General features: G+C 41.9%; 1 protein-coding gene across 1 annotated transcript; it reads left to right on the forward strand.

Moving 5' to 3' along the window:
• Window positions 1-2,792: 2,792 nt before the first annotated feature.
• spns3 (SPNS lysolipid transporter 3, sphingosine-1-phosphate (putative)) lies at window positions 2,793-9,709 on the forward strand. Its single transcript, XM_079282877.1, has 13 exons — window positions 2,793-2,905; window positions 3,806-4,037; window positions 4,130-4,195; window positions 4,475-4,611; window positions 4,981-5,132; window positions 6,034-6,100; window positions 6,178-6,320; window positions 6,529-6,681; window positions 6,780-6,969; window positions 7,360-7,425; window positions 7,520-7,618; window positions 7,751-7,922; window positions 8,812-9,709. Exons 2-13 carry the CDS (start codon window positions 3,827-3,829, stop codon window positions 8,910-8,912), a joined length of 1,557 nt encoding a protein of 518 aa, XP_079139003.1. The 5' UTR covers window positions 2,793-2,905; window positions 3,806-3,826; the 3' UTR covers window positions 8,913-9,709.
• The last annotated feature ends 5,663 nt before the right edge of the window (window positions 9,710-15,372 follow it).

The raw sequence follows: 15,372 nt of genomic DNA on the forward strand, positions 1-15,372 counted from the left end.
TACTTAAAGCTGTATATAAGCTAGCTGTTAATTAAACTGTATATAAGCTAGTTGCTACTTAAAGCTGCATATAAACTAGCTGCTGATTAAGCTGTATATAAGCTAATTGCTGATTAAAGCTGTATATAAGCTAATTTTATCAACATGTGCAGTATCGATCCAAATCTTAAAATGACTGCGATCAGTTGTGTACACCTATCATACACTTGTTTTAATTTTCTTATTAATTATACCGAATTCTGCTGACAACCATCAACACTCATGTGGCCAGTTTATTATGTCTATTGTCTCCTCAGTGTATTTTAAGGTGTCCACTAGATGGCACAGCTGCAATACTGTAAAACATGCGATCATCAAGATCCCAGTTGTCTTCCATTGATGAGCTACAATTGGTTCGACAGATGTTCACTGGGACGTCCAGTAGAACTGCCCTAAAAATGTTCATGTTTGCAGCCGTCAAGTCCTCATGTACATGAAGTGTTGATTTACTGTAGGGCTGCCCCCTCTTAGTCCTCTAATAATCGTTTGTTTTAGTCTTAGTCTATGAACTTTCAATGCTTTTTTTCATGCTGAATGACTTATTTCCAAGAAACCTGGGGGAACATCGCTGGTTAACATAATAATTTGAAGTGGTGCTTCTGTGCGATACTTTGTGGAGAAACGTTTACAGATCTGTCGATTAAATCAACAAATCGGTAAGTCGTTTAAATTGAAGTGTAAGTTGTCTGAAAGCTTCTTTGGTCGAGGATATTTATAATAGCTTTGGGTCCAGGCAAGTTATATTTGACACTTCAGACTTAAGAATATTTATAAGTGTATGTCTACAACAAAGGACATGTATTTGTCAATGAAATTAATACATTTTTAACATTTTTAACAACAAGAAGGAAACTTAACATTTCTGACATTAGGTTAGCGAGCTCATTTCAACCAAATCCCACTCAAATATTCAGGTCCAGACCATGAATCACTATGGAGAGAGTACCTGAAAACTACACAGGAGTACAATATGTCCCTGAAAGGTTTCTTATGGAGAACACAATCTTAACCAAAACCTGAAATGTTAATGTTGGACCATTGTTGACATTGGATCTGAGTGCTGACTGTAATGCTGACAGTAGACACTAGATGGCGATAACTGATACCAACATTTATTTTGGTTGTACTTACTATTACCAGTGGCCTACTTCTTCTTCAAACAATAACAATAATAGTAATAAAAACAATGAATAGCACTAATTCATTCAACACCAATGAAAGCTACATTTTGTAAAAGCATAAAATAGAAAGAAAGAAAATAAAAAGAACAGCATTAAAATGCTTTGTGTCATTTATTACACAATTGTTTGGGTAATTGTAGTTTTTTGTCTCACGCATGTTTCCAGTCATCTCTCACAGTATGATATTAACTGCCATGTTCTCATTGAACACTAATGTCAGCAGTTACGTCTTCATCTGAAGGTGAGAAAGGATGTGACGCTTATAGCAGGACTGAATGAGGAAGTCCGTTTGTATGTTGTGATCGCAAGTTCTTGTGGAGCGGTGACCACACTCAGCTGTGTTGGTCGTAAACTAGCGGACACAGATGAACCCTGTGTGGCCATGTGCTAAAGGGTCAGTCCCTTTGCAGGAATGTTGGCCTGCTATAACATCTTCACGTCCAGTATCAATGTCCAAGTCAAATAGTAATGTTCATCGTACAGCTGAACAAAGGCTTCAGGTTTTATGGCCATCAAGTGTTTACTCTTCTGTCTTTAGAGGACCACCAAGAGACCTCTGTGTGTCTTAGTGATTCTCCAAACCTGCTGACAAAAACATCAATTTTGGGGGATCAGATCTTGAGACAAGAGGAATTGATTTCACAATGTTGAAGCATTGCTCTCGAACTGCTCTAAAGATCACTTCGGAGAGCTGAAAATGGTGAAGGACACGTTGACAATAATGATGTTCAGAAGAATAAAAATGTTGGCATACGCTTATGTGGTAGTGAAAAAATAGATATCAGTGATCAGTTTGTGTGCTTATTATGTAATAGTAGATTTAAATCTTTCACAATGGACCTTTTCATTACCACTCTATTGCTAGGGAAACAGCTTTGGTCCAAGTTTACTTCAGGTCAGCTGCTTCACTGACAAACATTGCAACAGGAAATAGTAGTTTGAAAAGTCGATGGCAGATTAATATCACGACTCATTCACACTCATCAGTCAAGACTGTTTAGCATAATATGTCTTCATTGTTTTTATAAATAGGAATGTATCATCAAATAAAACACAAATTACCAGAGCAGAGTCACTGATTAAACAGCTGTGTGGGTTTCAGACCGCAGTTTTGCTGACACATGAGGAAAAACAACAAGAAAGTAGCAGCTTTCTAAGTTACTGTGGATGATAGGCAGTACCACCTTTCAATAATCCGTCAAATATTTGGACTGACATGCCATAATGTGTACTGTAATGGGCAATATTACCCTTTTTCATAAACAGTTCCTGCTTAAACGACAGAACTGCAGCCGCTGGTGAAAGTCATAACACATGCACGTGCACAAGTGCACGATGAGCACTTTGTCCTTCTGCTGAGTGAGATAGGCTGTTACATCTCCTTAATGAATCAGGCCAGAAGCATTTCTTACTCGCTACAAGAAAGAATGAAAACCCAAACGGAAGCCAAGAGGTGCATGAAACGATATGGCTTGCTCACAGCATTGCACCACAGTGAGGATCTGTGTGTGAAAGCATATGACCAACCCAGAGAGGGCTGGTCCCTTCACTCACTCAATATCTCTTGAGGCATGCTCGAGCTGAGGCCTCTGTTAGCTTCCTCGAGCCTCAGAGGCAACCCGTCCTCTTGACAACTGCAAACATGGAATGAAGTGAGAAAACAACAAGATAATATCGACAAGCAGGTGAGTCTATGCATTCGTTTTTATCTAAAGGTTTATACCTGTATGATATGAATATTTAACAGTGTCAGAATGTTTGTAAAAACTATTTCACCATGCGGTTTAAGAAAATATTATTATGTACAATTGTGTCATTGTTGACGCTGCATTAGCTCGAACCATGGCAGAATGCATCGGTGCTTTTCACACCGCATTTAAAATGATCTACTAAAAAGCTTTTGTTTATAATATTTGGTGTTTTAAATTTTTTTATCTTGTTACTTTATAATCTGATACAGTAGTTTTTAATTGGACAGTATTTGATAGGATTGTACACCAGTCGTTTTGTCTCTTTCCCTTGAACATATAATGAGATCTGAACTGTTTCCACAATCACATCCTGTTCTACAGTGTTGTAAGAACCGTAAAGTAGCTGAAATAAATCTTCACCCGAAAATGCTCTTCTCCTTCCTCTGACTCGTTGACATATAGTTGCAACGGCGTGTTCTTACACAGTTGTGTGATTGCCTTTTGTGTCACAAGGACGATTTATAAAGTGTTTCCACAAACCACATTGACGGACTTCCCCAAAGCACACGACTCGTGGGCCACGGGGCTTCAAAGGCAACACATACTGAAGGAAATGCACTTCTCAGCATGAGCCATGTCCAGTGGGACAGGGACAGTCACTCCTTGTTCTGTGATGTAATCCCACTATATTTTAAAGAGATGTCATTTGTATCCACTTTAAAAGGTGTGCTTCCCCCACTCTAAATAAGAGTGTAATTCAGTGCAGTCACTGAGCAACTTTATTGAGTTGTCTTATAAAACTACTGCGCACACACTGAAGCATTATTATCTTTGGTGAGAATGCAGAGACTGAAGGATTTCTCTGAAACTAGGTCACACATTCTCAATTCCCAGGTGAAGAAAGAGCTGCTCACCATGGAGCCAAAAGACGAGCGTCTCCCTCGATGGAGTGTGGGGTCCGGCTCCGGCCTTCTTTACGGCTCTTTTGTGAACAGCCTTTCATCGCTCACACCAAAGGCAGAGGAAAGGGAGAAACCGGCCATATCACCGAGACGCGCCTACGTCGCTGTCGCTGTGCTTTGCTACATCAACTTGCTCAACTACACAGAACGGTACACAATAGCAGGTGAGAGGGCCGCTTGTGTTTCAACAAACACCAACAAACACCTGTTTCTGATTGGCCGGGCTCACACATGACTTGTTTTTATTGTCATACAGGTGTCCTTCCCAACATTCAGAAATTCTTTGACATAAGTGACAGTATGGCTGCACTCATACAAACAGGTATGCAGAAAACACTCACACACACACACACACACATTTTGAAGGTCTGCATTTCACCCTGTATTACTTCAGATGAAGTTATGCAACATGTGCTGCAAGTACATTGCAGAAGACTGACTGTTGGTTATTGCCAACAGAAGACCTATGCGTTTATGACCCACCATGCAGCAATATCATTTAGAAAAGTTTCACGAGTGGGTTTCCTTCATTAATTATAAAAGAATGAGTCAATGTGTCACATTGTGAGGAAGGAATTAATTCTTATCCATGCACTTGCAGTTTTCATCAGCAGTTTTCTGCTCTTGGCCCCTCTCTTTGGTTACCTCGGGGACCGCTACAACCGTAAATACATCATGATTGGTGGTTTGAGTATGTGGCTTGTGACTGCAGCCGGCAGCTCTTTGGTCACAGAGTCGGTGAGTGACAAATGGACGTGTTCACACGTTACACTAAGTGAGAAATGAGAAGCGACAAGAGCACAAGATGTCACTTCCTGCTGTCGTTTATCATTTGACCTCATCATGCTTTTACTGCTCAAATGGAAATAGATTTGCAATGCAATGAGTTTGTGGTCCAGGGAACTTATCCTCTGGACAACAAACAAGCAAAGCAAATATTCGGTATGCAAATATTACATAAGATTAACATTGAATTTGTCCAGTGGACAATATGGGCCTCAACATGAAGAACAATACAACAATAGGAATGTCACATGTTAAACTGAGAGGATCTTTGTGGCTGAATCTTGTTAAACTGCCTCGATGCTGTTGTCTTACATTCTTTAGTACTTCTGGCTTCTGATGCTGTTGCGAGCCATGGTCGGGATAGGAGAGGCCAGCTACTCCACCATTGCTCCCACCATCATTGGTGACCTCTTCGTTGGGACTCGACGTAGCGCCATGATCTGTGTCTTTTACATCTGTATCCCTGTAGGAAGGTTAGCAACAAACTCCATCTGAATCAACAACTGTGTGTTGCTGTTATTTGCATATTTGAATCCATGAACTAAAAACCACGAAGCCTACTGTTGTGCGGATACAAATTGAAAAGCATTAATTGTTCCGACACATTGTGAACGGTGCAAAAAAGTCTTCCTGTCCACTGAAACACTACATGGCTTTTAATTGGAGATGGACCCAGGAACACACTGTATAGTGGCACGTTTCTGATACTTCAAATGTAGCTACTGCCATCTTGTGGCACTTGTACGGCACTACAAAATATAGTTTGGCTTGGACGTTAACACACATTGTACATCCACAGTGACTGAAACAGAAACTGAAAAGTGTTGTTTGTATTAACAGCATGATGCTGTTAGTTTAACAAGGCAAACAGGATTAGATCGTAAGAGAATGAAGCTTCATTCTAAAATATGATGACATTTCTAATCGAAACAGAGTGACATAAGACATAAAGGCCTGTCTCTAATATAAAACTGCTTCAAATAAAGCCGGTACTTTGCAGTTGAGGTGAATAGGGCCCTGGTCACTATTTGATGATTGACATTAACATAGTTACGTTTACAGATTTTTCTTTTACCAAGTTACAAAGGCACACCCACAGCCTAACTGCACCTGCTGGACGAACACACTGTTACACACACACACCTGGAACATTTTAAAATATCTCCCAACCCGACTCCAACTCGATCGATCAACGATGTATCGTCCTTCATCCCAACATCCAGATCATGTCCTTTAAACAGTTCAAAGTCAAATCAAAGATGCAAAGTAAATACTTTTTAATCTGTGAATTCCGCGGACAGGTGGACCCTATTGCTCGGCTTGTTTATGTCCTCATGATCACTCAAATGCTTTTACCATTCTGTGTATTTTCAGCGGTCTTGGATACATAACAGGGGCAGGGGTCGCTACTCTGACAGGAGACTGGCGCTGGGCTCTCAGGGTGAGAACATTTTCATAAACAGTCAAGTAAATCTTAGCTGAACACCGATAGATATTACAGAATGTTTCTGTTGTCAGATCACTCCCATCTTGGGTGTCGTGGGACTTGTCTTGCTGGTCTTCTTATGCCCTAACCCACCCAGAGGTGCTGCAGAAACCAACGGAGAGGGAGTTACAGGGGAGAGCTCTTACAAGCAGGACCTCAAGGCTCTTCTGAAAACGTAGGACATGGAAACTAATACTGGATGAATACCATAGGCTGGCTAATACGGTGTTTTTGAGGCCAACACAGGTATTGATTAAGAGTGTAGATTTATTGGCCAGGCTCTAGTTTATACTGTGATGCTTTGCATTAGTCCCTAAAGTACACAGAGATATGATTTGTGATTGACATTAACAAATCTCCCTGTTTTTTCCCTCTGATCTTAGTAAAAGTTATGTGTGGTCATCGTTGGGAGTGACAGCTACGGCCTTCCTCACCGGAGCCATGGCTTTCTGGATGCCTACTTTTCTTTCCAGAGCTCGGGTCAGTCAGGGACTCCTACCGCCGTGCTTCCAGGAGCCCTGCAACCCCACAGACAGGTGAAGCACGACCTTTGACCTGCATCACCGTTCACGTCCATCATGTCCAAATTGCCACCGAGTTTTCTCGATGCTGTCTGCTTCTGCTCCCGGTGCAGTTACATCTTCGGTGCGGTGACGGTGTTGACGGGCATTCTGGGAGCGTGTCTTGGCAGTGGTTTATCTCTATGGTTTGGTGACAGGGTCCCAAATGTGGACCCACTCATCTGCGCAGTAGGCCTACTGGGATCGGCCCCCTGCCTCTTTATCACCATCTTTGTGGCATCAGCAAGCATTCCCTTAACTTATGTAAGAGACAAATGTCTGAAGTGATTCTTTTTATGAATGGCTCTAGAGACTCCATTACTTTATTTCAGACTGAAATATCTCAACAACTATTGGATGGATTGCCATGCAATTTTGTACAGACTCCTACTGGCTTTGATGATCCCCTGACATTATTACCTCTAGCTCCGTCAGTACATTTTAGTTTTTCAGTTTAATGTCTTGAAAACTATCAAGTGGATTCCAGTGACATTTGGTACATACACATATGCCCCACTCATCCTTTGGTGAGCCCCTAACTTATCCTTCTGATCACAGATACAAGCGGGCAAAATGTGTTTCCTTCGTAGGGTGGCTTTGACAATTCATCAATTGATGAATCCTTTGCTCTGTGTCTTGAATGTCTCATTTCAGGTATTCATTTTCGTTGGTGGAGTGTTGATATCACTGAACTGGGCTGTCATGGCTGATATACTGCTGGTGAGTTTGAAATCTGTGTGTGAAAATGAAATATGAAACAGTCTGCTGAGACTTGAAGCCAACTGGTTCTTATCTGCTATTTTTTTTACTTCAGTATGTTGTCATACCAACCAGAAGGGCCACAGCTGAGGCTCTCCAGATTTCAGTCTGTCATCTCCTGGGTGATGCTGGGAGTCCTTACTTAGTAGGAGTGGTGAGATATAGTTACATGTTCCCACAGTTCACTTCATTTTAACTGTATTGTTTCATCAATGGCACCTCTGTGAGCTTGAGTAAACCATATTTTCTGTGTATCATAAAGCTGTCTTCACACCTCTGCCAATAGATCTCTGATGCCATACGCAAATCTAAACCTGCGACTCACGATTGGAGCTTCCGTAGTCTGAAGTACAGCCTCCTGGTCTGCCCATTTGCTGGGATCCTGGGGGGACTGTTTTTCCTCATGACTTCCATTTACATTACTGGAGACAGAAAGGCAGCTGCACGATCGGTTGAAGGTACTGTAAATGGGTCATTATTGCCCTTTTATTCTCTACAAATGGTGATACCGTACACCCCTGACTCAAACAGAACAACTTTTTTTCAGCTTTGGTTACTTGTTAAAATCAACGTATTCTGAGAATGTTTCAATGAGAACTTTCGTGCAGGAGTTCTGTGGGGATGACACACTGGCACATGACTAAGTCCTCACCCTCGTGTTTGCTTGTTCATGCCACTGTCACACATGCTGGAGAGCCCTTCCTGAGCAATAGCCTTCTATTCAAGTCACTTCAAATAGCACTCCTCCTGATGCAGTTAACACCAAATTATCCTTATCTGAACACACTGGCAGTCTAGTTTTTCTTATGACTCAGAAACAGAGAAAGACCAAACTTGATTTTAAAAAACAGCATTGTCTTTCCAGTTTGGATCAGAGTTTACCTCATTCTCTCCATTCTAGATTGTTAATAATTGACAATTACTGGTTTGTGAGGCAGCTGCACCAACATGGCGACATAGTTGACATCACCTCAGCAGATAAGAGCTGGTCCTCACCTAAAGCCCTGATCACACCGAGACGCATGGCTAGAAACGCATCGCCCTCCAAACCATTGCTTCCCGATGGTATGCTCCTCTTTTGTGCTGCGCTTTGCGTTTTTCGAGCGGCATTTTATTTGCACGTACTAATTTAAATATTCCAAACTTGTCAGCACCAGGCGCCTGGTCACACAGTACATCAATGGCAAACTTGGCCCAGGCAGTCAATCGATTTTGAAGCGGCCATGCCTGCAGCGATGCATGTATACCTGGTCACTTCGTTTCCTTGTCATTAAAATGAGTGCTCTGTCCTATTATTTTCAAATGTTTAAACATGTTGTGTGTGCGTGTGTGTGTGTGTGTTTCCAGGAGATCCCCAACCCCAGCAGGGTACTGCATCCGAGCCCCCAATAGAACTGAGCAACGGGGACAAAAGCAACCAAACAAATAATTTATCTGTAAATATCTGAAGTTATGTTAAAAACTACTTTTGACAGCAGGTTGTTGGAGTTAACTTGAAAAGATCCCTTTTTATCACTTTCCAACCACACACTGATGACAGATGCAAAGACTTGTTAACGGTACAACACACAGCAGCCTCTATTCTTACCAGGGTTGTCAAACAAAAACGTTTTCCGTTCACACAGGCGTTTCGCGTCCCTTCGGTTTCACACTAGTAGCTCTACCGGGTGGCTGAAAGTCCCCGTCACACTGGAAAGTATTTATGGTTTTGTTCGTTTACCCTCCTCAAAGCCGCAAACCGGGACTTCAAACGTCTGCTATGTTGCAGGGCTGATAGTGCCGCTGGATATGCGCTCGCGAATTGCTCCAATAACAGCTTGCTTCCTCCGCATATCGGCACAAGTAGTGTTATAAAATGCAGAGTTTAACTGCACAATCGCTGCTAGTACAGACAACTCTAGATCTGTTGTCCATGTTGAATGTAGTTGTATGTTTTCGACGAATCAGGGAAGGACACTTCATGACTGCTAAGACCCAATAAAGCAGCAAACACGAGTGTCTTCGTCATTGCTTTCAAAGGTCTCCGGTTCAGTGCCTGTCCACACTACAACACAACCCTGGAGTTTCCAAACTTACTCTGCATTGGTAGTGTTTTCAAACTCCTTTGTTTTAGGTGCTCTAAAACTCCGGAGTAGTGTTGACGCTGCATACGTAGCAAAACATCTGCTTTTCAAAATGGAAACGTGGTCGTGCGGATATAGCCATAGCCCCTCAATTTTGGTAAACAGAAACACTAATACCTCCAATTCAGAGGCCATATGCTGTTTTGTGCTCAACTTAAAATGTACATGCTTATGATTTGTTAATGGAAATGTTTTTCATTTTTTCAATAAATTTGTAAATGAAACTGTTATTGTGAAATTCCCTCCTTCCAACCTTGGAGAACTCTCTCCTGTTCTTCTTTTTGTCTTTCTATTTGTCTCTCCGTTCCTCTGTTCCTCCCTCCTCCCTTCTCTCTCTGGCTGATGTTATAAATTCCCTCAACAATCAAAATTGACTGGTAAGAAGTATATTCATGGAGAGATGTTTTCATTTTGCTTTAAACTATTTTACGCTACACCTTTTTTTACTGAATACATCCACTTACAGTAACGGTCTACACACACTATTCCAGAAGACACAGTCAATGAGCTGATGCTCCATCATCACAAAAGTAAAGCAATATTTTCCCATTACATTCTAAAATATGAAGTTGAAGAAACCTTTAAAAGGTGCAGTGTGTAGTATTTGGGGGATTGCAACCTCATCGCTAGATGCCGCCAAATCCTACACACTGAAACGTCTCCACGTGCCAACCATGTGGGAGAGCTACGGTGGTCGGTCCTTTGAGCTGTTTGCAAGTGACAGCCCAGTCCCAAAACCATTGTTTTGCTGACACCAGAATTTTAAAATGGCTGCGTTCAGTTGTGTATAACTGTCATACATAATGATTCACCTGGATTTTGCTGACAAGCATCTCCAGTTTGGCCAGTTTGAGCTCCAGCTCAGACTAGTCCATAATGTCTCGGCAGAATAAGATGAATTTGCCCAAGTATCCATGTTGAGGATCATCAGATTAACCTCTGCATCTCTGAATGTCCCAGTCAGCATGCAGCTGCTGCGTCCTATTGAGAGCCAGATGGGCCTCAGGCTGGATCACAACATATGCACATAATGGAGTTCAAGATGGAGCGTGTCATTCTCTATTCTCTGTATTTACTGTAGCAGTTGCTGGAAATCCATCTCATAATTCCACTTTCTCTCCCCACTTCAGTGGACTTACTATAGAGGTGTCTTACAACTCTATATGTTGTCCATGTACGGTAAGAAAATGTAAATGTGTTTCTATATAATAACAAATCAGTAAATGAATGGTGTATTTTTTGTCTCTTCAGTGTATTTTGAGTGTGTCCACTAGGTGGCACAGCTGCACTACTGTAAAACATGCTATTGGGAGAATCATTTGCCAGATGTGAAGACAATGTCCACCACCCAGCCTGGCAAACAATTGTTCTTTTTGACAAATATTGTATTGTAATAGAATATATACACATATACTCCCGCATATACATACACATGTATGTGCAATATATGCTGACTTACATATTGCATACGTATCGCAAAATGAATGAATGAATACACGAATAGCCTATAGGTTTCATTCAACAGATAATTACTGGTTTAATTCACATGTTATGTTTTATCACATACAATATTTTTCCATTCTCTATGTTGTTGCTGATGTGTGAACAGTACACCCATCTCAGGCCTCCACACTCCAAGTACACACAGACAGTGTTAGCTCTGGTGTGGCTGAAACCAACCATATCAATGAAAGTGTCACAATATAAAGCCTCGCATCGTCACCGACTGGATATAGCCGACTCAAATCAATGTTCTGTATTAAACATACATAGATTCGCCGGTTTCTAACCACAGTCTGCCCCTAGACATTACCTTGAGCAACTGTGATCTTAAAAAGCTAAATACAGGGTAAGTCAACAAGCTCAAAATCAAGTTATTATTATTGTTATTATTATCAGTTTTCAAAATGTTTAGTAAAGGCAGGTGTGATATTAAAGGGTCAAGGTGACTGGAATGTAACACGAGCACAGCACAGATTGAAACCCAGCAGTTTTGGACTTTTGCACGAGCATGAACCCTGTAACACTCGTTCACCAGAGGATCTGCTGGTCAATACAACCTCCTCAGTTGTCCGTGTGATCTGTTGCCATGTTCGGCCAACCACATGAGTGTCTACCTCTGACACTTGCACTCCGTTTGAGTGTTTACTTTTGCTCTTCCCTGAACCCTGAACTGTGAGCGTAGGTCTGTGACCTCTGCTGAGTTTGTGGAACATGATAGGTGCTAACAATCATCAAGCCACGAAGCCTGGCTGCTCTTGTGAAAGACTATGACGAGACAAACAGGACATGTTTACACACCCGAGTATGACAGCCGCTTGTCACTCAATTTCTAAACTCTTCATGCTGCTGCAGACGCGTCTAACGACGCCAGGCAAATTCTACCACCCTTTTACAGTCGACGCCATCAAAAACACGCAGAGTTTTGCTCCAGCCATCAAGATAAATTAGTGCGGAGGATTTGGCGCCATCTGGTGGTGAGGTTGTAACCCGCTGAAACATCTCCCGAAAACACAACGATTCTTACTTTCAAGTGATTATACGCTGAAGAAAACATACTTACCATTGTACTCTACTTCTGCCAATAGGTCCCGTAAATGCTACACAATGTTCCTTTAAAAATGTCATTAAAATGTCTCGTTGTTGCATGTTTGGGTGCCAGGATCGATATTCCAACAGCGGACTCCAGTTCTACAGAATTCAGACGGGATCACGAGCGGTTCAGAGCAGCAGGTGTTTCAGTTTCACCAGAGAACATGTTAATTGGGGGTTTCAGCCCAATGCGTCAGTGGTTTCTGATGGTAACTTGCGTAAAGGGTTGGTGTAGATAATAAACACAGATGAGTATGTACAAATGATTGACGGCTTTTACAAGCACACTCACATCTTCCGTCTCTATGAGCAACCACAGATGCATTCGGATGAGAGTCACCAGCCCGTGGCTTCTATGGCTGCAAGCTATGAAACATGTTGAGGACCACTTGACCGATCAAAAACACTTGTGTTTGTAGGGCCCATTTGAAAACTCAATCCATTCCAAACTTGGAGGTCTATGTCATGGCGTTCGATGTTCTGTACATGACCACAGACAACGTACTCTGGTGACTTGTGTGCTGGTTATTTCTTGCTGGCGTAATGTTGCACACGAGGTTTCTCAACCAGCTACATGTATATGGGAGGGCACTAAGTATTGGGCCACTTGCTAATGTATTCTATCTACTCACTATTGGCCACAGATCTGAAAAGTCCATTTGTTTTGGTTGCATTTGCCATCTTTGGTGGTTAATGTCCTTGCACGACGACTCGGCTCAAGTGGAATCGTGTATGGGAACTTGTTTGCTGATTAATGTAATTTCTAGCCAAATATCAAATATTTCCTGTTGTTGAATCCTAAGTGTTGAAACTGTTGATTGAACTTGACATTTGAATGAAAGCTGTCTTTTCAAGGCTGCCAGGCCATTGTTAAAGGTTCCATTGCATTATTGTGGAATTCATGGTATTTCCTTTTGTTTTTGAACTTTTCAGCCTTATGCGTGTGATTTTCCAGAAGTCATGATTACTCAGTATGCTGAGGGAATAGATTGGGCAGGACGTGTACGTGGAATAACAAGCAAGCACGCACGCACACTGAAAGGTATGTGGCAAACATTCTGGAGGTAACGGTTCAACCTGCAATTAAAACACAATAGGTATTGTGCACCATGTTTCTGAGCACTTTATCTGCATACCTCTCCGTTTCCGCTGTCGACCCTGGCCGTACAGGAAACTGTCACAATGGCTAATAAATTGTCCAGGCCGATCAATGAGGGAGCGGGGGGGTACAGTCAGTGTTTACTCAGGGATGGGGAGCAATTCAGTCATGAAAACAGCCTTCAGACGCAGGCACACAAAAAGCAACATGCTGATACATACAATATGGGAGCAATTAGAATGCAACAATGCAACAATAACCAGAGCACGTCTCATGTGCATCACACATATTTACTGTAACAGAAGAGACAAGCTTATCTACTCCATGTTTGTGGTATGCTCACCCTTCCAGGACAACGATAAGAGACGTCAAATCACTTTTGTGGTTGTGAAGTCGGACTTTTTTCCTTATCACCAGCAAACTGCTGCAGTGACATGACATCATGGAGGGGAAGAGCCCTCTCCACCCTCAGCGCTGCCCCTTATTTGGACAATTACATCATATGGGCCCTTCCTGTCTCTACACTGCAGCTTGCAGGGACACATATGCATATCCTCTTTTACTGTAAGTTCTCAGGATGAAAAGAAGAGCAGGGCTGGTGACGCACACAAAAAGAAGCGAAGAACTCAGAGGATTGTTATTTCAATGCTGAGACTGGGGTGTGAGGGCTGCTTCTGTAACAATGCACAGCTCTGTGTGTATTTGTCGCGTGATGCAATGGGGGCGGGGGATCATTTACACAGGCATACACACACACATTTGTAATTGTTGAATTGTTAGCATTCATTAACACAGATGTTTTGGTGATTGGTCTGTTCAGCTAGATTTGGTTGTAACAACGATGTAAATGCTTCTTCATGTTTGTGTACAGTTACGTTTTTCATTAAAGGCGCCATAGCAGATCAATCAAGCCTTTCCTCGTTGTCATGCAAATGACTTTGTCTGGAGCAGAAAGTACAAAAGTGGACTGCAACGGAAATGCAGCCAAATATGTGGTTCGCCCCATAATGGCATACGCACATTCTGGTCCTATGTATTTAGCATTCCTGTTCCAGAGGCCCGCTGGCCACTGGGCTGGAGAGAGCTGATTCACAGACACAGTCACAGCTATGGGGTAATTACAAAGACCCATCTATAAATATGAGCCACAGCACCACACAGATCTGGTCTCACTGCAAGTCAACCTCACAGCTCAAATAAGCACAGCTTGATTTACCGTTTTTAAGTTGCGTAAAGAATGCAATTGGAGGAAAATGACTCAAACAAGGGAGAACAACATGATGATATTCATGTTGAACCCGAGCGGCCCCGTTACCTGGTGTTTGCTGCACACATGCAGCAAACACCAGATGAGGACACTGTAAACATGCAGCAACATATTCATCCTGCATGCCAACATTGTTGGAGCTATTTATTTGATATTAGTATTTTGTTATTTAATTAATAAGTAGTATTCTTTTATTATTCTAGATGTTTGATATATTAAGATTGCTTTTTCTCTTTAATAGTCATTTGTTTAGTTATTATTTTTTGTTGTTTGGGTAATTACTGTGGGCATCTGTGGCTATATGAGTAGATGGAAAGGACCAGCATGCACCGGGGTGGGCTTATAGTTTTTACCAGCACAGGAGAGACAGCAGGACAGGAGTTTTCTTTGTTCTTTTTGTTTGTTTGCTTATTTTGTTCCTGCATGAACAATCCACTCTCTTCTGCCTGCGTAAAATACCGACCACGGTGCATCAGTGGCCTTTGATTGTTGTTTGTTATATTTTGATTTCTACGACAAATGGCCACTACAAACATATTGGGGAGAAGTTCGGCTCATGATTACTATTTTTACCAAAAACAAAACTCAATTCCGACACCAAGCAACTAAATGAGAAACATTAAATAATGCTAATGCGCTAACAAGCATGCCGGTGAAAGCTGAGACACCAGATTCCAATGTCTAGTAATCACTCTACGGCCAAAACTCAAGAAAAAATGTACTTATTTTTACATCTTTGCTGCTTTGTGATCGAACATTGTGTTCAAGGGCATATCAACGCAGCTAATGGCGACTCCAACGTCTCTGGATCATGTCTGAATCGATAC

Source organism: Melanostigma gelatinosum (genome assembly GCF_949748355.1).
Source record: "Melanostigma gelatinosum genome assembly, chromosome: 14".
In the NCBI taxonomy this organism is placed as follows: Eukaryota; Metazoa; Chordata; class Actinopteri; order Perciformes; family Zoarcidae; genus Melanostigma; species Melanostigma gelatinosum.